This window comes from Artemia sp. Qi Xiang Cuo, chromosome 10, assembly GCF_049724085.1.
Source record: "Artemia sp. Qi Xiang Cuo chromosome 10, ASM4972408v1, whole genome shotgun sequence".
Lineage (NCBI taxonomy): Eukaryota > Metazoa > Arthropoda > Branchiopoda > Anostraca > Artemiidae > Artemia > Artemia sp. Qi Xiang Cuo.
The window spans coordinates 45,435,796-45,442,782 of NC_142803.1; the positions used below are offsets into that span (position 1 = coordinate 45,435,796).

Below are 6,987 nucleotides of genomic sequence, written 5' to 3' on the forward strand. Positions count from 1 at the left end.
GTCTTGCCCGCTTCAAACACCTCAGGAAACCATTACTGGTAGTATGAACCAAAGGCGGATCTAGAGCAAACTTTTGAGGGGGGGGGCAATGTGACAAGTGCGCCGGTAATTGACTAAATTAACAAGTTTATTTAAACAAAATAGAAAACAGAAAAACAGAAGAGTGAAAAACAGAAAAAAAGAAATGAGGGCGACAGAAAATCTTGGGGGGGGGGGCTGTCCCCCTGGACCAGTCAGATATATGGAAGGAAAACGCAAGGAGCTCCCCAAATAACAAATTGCCTATTATAACTTAATAAGTTTATGTTTGTTACCTAGAGTTGGGTTCCTTGGATCATCGTTGTAAACTGAGATAGCACCGCAGACAGAAACACGTCCAAAAGTATTCATATGATTCAACACTTCAGAGCTGAAAAGACCTCCGACCTAGAATTATTGTAACAAAAATGATGAATAATGAACAGTATATATAGTCATACCAAAAACGATAATGAGCACATCCCTTTTCTATAATCCTACAGAGAATAGGTCGAAATAGGCTTTTATTTCGACAGATTTTATTTCGAGAATTCAAATAGCAAAGCTGCATGAGATCACAGGTTTGGTAGAAAAATATCACCTAAATTTTGTACTTGGTACAAACAAATTCTCTTTTGTCAAATTAAAACTTGTAAAATTACCTATGAATAATCTTTGAGCTAGAGGTACTTAAAGGTAGGTCTATCGTAGACAGATCTATCAAAATAATCGTTTTTATAGATATTTTGCTTCTTTTTTTTATAGATAATCAAACTGCCTAAATAAGTTTTTGACTTACACAATTTTTATTCAGAAGAGCTATCACCAGCTCTGTGAGAGCCAAACATACTTTAGTCACAATAATTTCCGGAGTGAATTATCTGGCTTCTGAATGCAACATAGAAAGCATGAAAGCAACATAGTGACTTATATGGCAGCTCATTGGTTTCACGAGTCATAATACGAACAGTTAGGAACACAAAATTTGAAAGTATAAAAAAAACACTTTAGTATTACTCGAAATGGAGAATTTCACGCTATGATCCGGGTTTTCAATTTAGTCGACAGTCCTAATACTACTACGACAGCTTCACTTCGGGCTTACTTTAATTAGTTGGAGCGGGAATAGCCATATATGAACTTAAGGATGAAAATCAGATAATTTTTGTTTCAAATTCAAAAGTAGAGGTGACCCTAGTACTCGTGACAGTACACCAAATATGGGCATAGAATACTGACAGGACACCATATATGGGCATGGAATCCCTAGGGAGAATGATTGCGTAATCGGTCAATGACCTAAATTGATTGCGTAATCAAAGTGTGTCAACCACAACAACATCGACCTTGACATTCGCTGAGAGCGTGCACTTACAACAACAACAACATTGACCTTGGAACACCTGTGCTGTCGACCTCAATTCACCTATCGTGAATCAATAATTCCCCTTAGAAACAACAAATTAATTCCCCTTTCTTGACAGATCAATCAACCAATGACATCATCTGTCAGACTTTAAAAATTTTCGCATAGAAACGATTCTCCAGGAATAGATCCAAGTCATTAATGTCTTTGCCTCGGAAACAACTCTTTTGGTCGAACTCCAAAGGATATTAATAACCAAAGGCCATGGAAACAATTCTCCAAGAAACATCTTAGCGATGAATTGTTTTAGCGCGGGAGTCAGGTTTCTTATTAATTTGAAATGCATTAGCGCAGAGATGCCAAAAACAAAAGGAACACGCTGAAATTACGTTTAGGGATTATTTGGGTGAAACTGTTTTAGACAGGTTATGGAACTATTTTGGCGAAACAGTTAGAGACATTTTGAAAGAAGATTTTAGGAAAGGTTTTAGAAGAGAATTTGAGGGTGAAACTCTGTGGTCGTTATAATACACAAGTTCCATTTGAACAGTGTTGTGAGGTCCTCTACCCCAACCCCAAAGGGTTCCGAGCCGCCCCCCCAACCCCCAAGGAAGCCCCCGGGACGCCAAGGTGCCCCCCGCGCCCCAAGTGCCCCCGCCCCCCAAACGCCCTCCTCAGACCCCCAAAGGCCCTCCTCTGGTCCTCAAAGGGCCCCCGGACCCCCAAACGGCACCCCGGACCCCAGAGGCCCTCCCCCCCGATCCTCAAAGGCTCCCCAAGCTTCCAAAGGGCCACCGGCGCCCCCAAAGGCCCACCCAGACCCCCAAAGGCCATCCCCGGGCCCCCCAAAGGCCCATCGAGCTCCCAAAGGACCAACGGGGTCCCAAAAGCCCTCCACCGGTCCCCAAATGTCCCCCAGGCCCCCAACTGCCCCCCGGATCCCCAAAGGCCCTCCCTGTGCCCCAAAGGCCCACCCTGTGCCCCCAAAGGCCCACCCCCGGCCCCCCAAGGGCCCCCGGACCAGAGAAGCCCCGCTGGGATGCGCCCGGGGCCAGGAAAGCGCCGCAGGATGTGCCGCAGGGATGCGCTGCAGGGATGCGCCGCAGGAAAGCGCCGCAGGAAGCGCCGCAGGGATGCGCCGCAAAAAAAAGTAAACTAAAAATTTCGACATGCGAGCCACCCCACACTCTCTTCGGACCCACACCCACTATCCTCGGGTCGACCACGGTCTTCCGAGCTCTAACCAGATCACCTAACTTCCACGGGTCTCCTGGAACCCCCACGTTCCACCCTTGGTCTCCACCCGGTCCTAGGCCTTCCCAACCTCCTCCCCCGGTCCCCAAAGGTCAACAGGGCTCCCAAAGGCCCACCCCCGGTCCCCAAAGGTCCCCCCGGGCTCCCAAAAGACCACTCAATCCTCAAGGGCCCCCAGATCCCCAAACGCCCTCCCTGGGCCCCAAAGGTCCTCCCCCGGTCCCCATACATGCACACAAAAACTTACACACACACAAAACTTACACAGACACACAAAAACTTACACACACACACGAAAACTTACACCCACACACGAAAACTTACACACACACGCCAAAACTTACACACACACACACAAAAACTTACACACCCACACACACACAAAAACTTACACATGCACACGAAAACTTACATGCAGACAAAAACTTACATGCACACAAAAACTTACACACACACACACTACACAAAACTTACACACACACACACACACGCAAAAACTTACACACACACAAAAACTTACACACACACACACAAAAACTTACACAAGAACACAAAAAAACTCACACACACACACACACACAAAACTAACACACACACACACACACACAAAAAACTTACAAACACAAACACGAAAACTAACACACAAACTCCAAAACTAACAAACAAAAAAAATAACAAACACACACACACACACACACACACAAAAACTTATACACAAACACAAAAAAAAAACTTACACACACAAAAACTTACACACACACACACACAAACTTACACACACACACAAAAAACTTACAACCACACACAAAAAGCTTAGACACACAAAAACTTACACACACACACACAAAAACTTAGACCCACACGCAAAAACTTACATGCACACAAAAACTTACATGCACAAAAAAAATTACACACACACAAAAACTTACACACACTCAAAAAAACTTAAACACACACACACAAACTTACACACACACACACATTAAAACTAACACACACACTTCAAAAATTACACACACACGCCAAAAATTACACACACACACACACAAAAACTCACACACACACACAAAAACAAACTGACAATTGAACAAGAAAAATTACATGCACACAAAAAAATACACACACACACACACACACACAAAACTCACACCTAAAAGCAAACTAGAACACTTACACACACACGAAAACACATCAAAACGAAAACACAATTAGACACACACACACACACACACACACACACAAACTAACACATGAACACAAAAAACTCACACACACACGCAAAAAAACTTGCACACACACACACACACACAAAAATTACACACACACAATAAAACTTACACACACACGCCAAAACTTACACACACAAAAACTTACACACACACACACACACACAAAAACATACAGGCACACGCAAACTTACATTCACAAAAAAACTTACACACACACACACACACACACACACACACACACACACAAAACTTAAAAACACACACACACAAAAACACACCAACACGCGCAAAAACATACGCACACACACACAAACAAACACACACACACACACACAAAACTTACACAAGAACATAAAAAAACTCACACACACACTCACAAAAACTTACACACACACACACACACAAAACTTACACACACACACACGAAAACTTACACACACACGCCAAAACTTACACACACAAAAACTAACACAAGCACACGAACACTTACACACACACACACGAACACTTAAACACACACACCAAAAATTACACACACACACAAAAAATCACAAAAAAACACACACACACACACACAAAAACATACACATGCACATGAAAACTTACATGCACACAAAAACTTACATGCACACAAAAACATACACACACACACACACACAAAACTTACACACACACACACACACACACACGAAAACTCACACACACACGCCAAAACTTACACACACACAAAAACTTACACACACACACACACATACACAAAAACTTACACATGAACACAAAAACTCACACACACACGCACAAAACTTACACACACACACACACACAAAAATCTTACACACACACACACTAAAACTTAAAAACACACTAAAAAAAATAAAAACAAAAAAAATTAAACACACACACACACACAAACTTAAAAGCACAAACAAAAAACACTTAAACAAAAACACAAATAAACACAGACACAAACACACACAAAAAAACCAACACACACACAAAAAAAAATTATATCCACACGCAATAGCTTAGACACACAAAAACTTACACACACACACAAAAACTTACACACATACGAAAAAACTGACATCCACACAAAAACTTACATGCACACAAAAAATTACACACACACAAAAACTTACACACACACACAAAAACTTACACACACACACAAAAACTTACACACACACACACGAAAACTTACACACACACAGCCAAAACTTACACACACACAAAAACTTACACACACACGCACACACACACAAACACTTATACATGCACACGAAAACTTACATGCACACAAAAACTTATACACACACACACATGAAAACATACACACACACGCCGAAACTATTACACAAAAAAGCTTAGACACACAAAAACTTACACACACACACACACACAAAAACTTACACCAACACACACACACTTACACACACACACTCAAACACTTACACACACAAACACTTACACACACACACACACACACAAAAACTCACACCCACACGCAAAAACTGACACACACACACACAAAAACTCACACACACACACGAAAACATACTCACACACAAAAACTTACACACACACAAAAACTAACACACACACACACAAAAACTTACACACACACACACGAAAACTTACGCACACACACGAAAACTTACACACACACACGCCAAAACTTACACACACACAAAACTTACACACACACACACACACACAAGACTTACACATGCACACGAAAACTTACATGCACATAAAAACTTACATGCACACACAAAACTTACACACACACACGAAACACACACACACACACACTAAAACTTACACACACACGCGAAAACTTACACACACACACAAAACTTAGACACACACACACACACACACACACACACACACAAACTTACACACACACACACACACACACACACACACACACAAAAACAAACACACACACACACACACAAACAAACACACACACACACACACACACACACACACACACACACACACACACACACACACACACACACACACACACACACACACACACACACACACAAAAAACACACACATACACACAAACACACACCCACACAAACACACACAAAAACAAACTACCACTAACAAAAAATCTGAAACACAGAAACACAAACAAACCCTCACAATAAAAATCACAAACACAAAAAAAAACACCAACACCCACACACAATCTCCCCATAACAAACACACACACACACCCAGACACACACACACAAAAACTTACACACACACACACACACACACACACACACACACACACACACACACACACACACACACACACACACACACACACACACACACACACACAAACACACACACACAAAAAAAAAAAAACACACACACAAACACACACACACACACAAACTTACACACACACACAAACACACAAACACACACAAAAACTTACACACAAACACGAAAACTTACACACACACACAAACACACACAAACAAACAAACACACACAAAAACTAACACACAAAAAAAAAAGAAAAGAAAAAAACACAAATACACACACACACAAAAACTTACAAAAAAACTCGCAAAAAAGCTTTCTATCAAAAAACTTATGTGAAAAAAAAAACTTACACACACACACACACAAAACTAAACAAAACACAAAAAAACATACACACACACACTAAAACTAAAACCACCACACACACACACACACACACACACACACACACAAAACTTACACATGCACATGAAAACTTACATGCACACAAAAACTTACACACACACACACACACGAAAACTTACACACACACACGTCAAAACTTACACACACAAAAGCTAGACACACAAAAACTTACACACACACACACACAAAACTTACACCCGCACGCAAAACTTACACCCACACGCAAAAACTTACATGCACACAAAAACTTACATGTACACAAAAACTTACACACACACTAAAACTTACACACACGCACAAAAACTTACACACACACACAAAAACTTACACACACACACGAAAACTTACGCACACACACACACACACACAAAAACATACACAAAAAAAACTTACACATGCACACGAAAACTTACATGGACATAAAAACTTACATTCACA

General features: G+C 41.1%; 1 protein-coding gene across 1 annotated transcript in view; it reads right to left on the reverse strand.

The window, feature by feature from the left end:
• The window catches only part of LOC148947814 (prostaglandin reductase 1-like), a 135,807-nt gene that overhangs the window by 21,794 nt on the left and 107,026 nt on the right, over nucleotides 1-6,987 (reverse strand). The window contains exon 6 of the mRNA XM_089095460.1: nucleotides 315-426. Coding sequence (XP_088951586.1) covers nucleotides 315-426 — 112 coding nt within the window. The remainder of the gene's footprint in view (nucleotides 1-314; nucleotides 427-6,987) is intronic.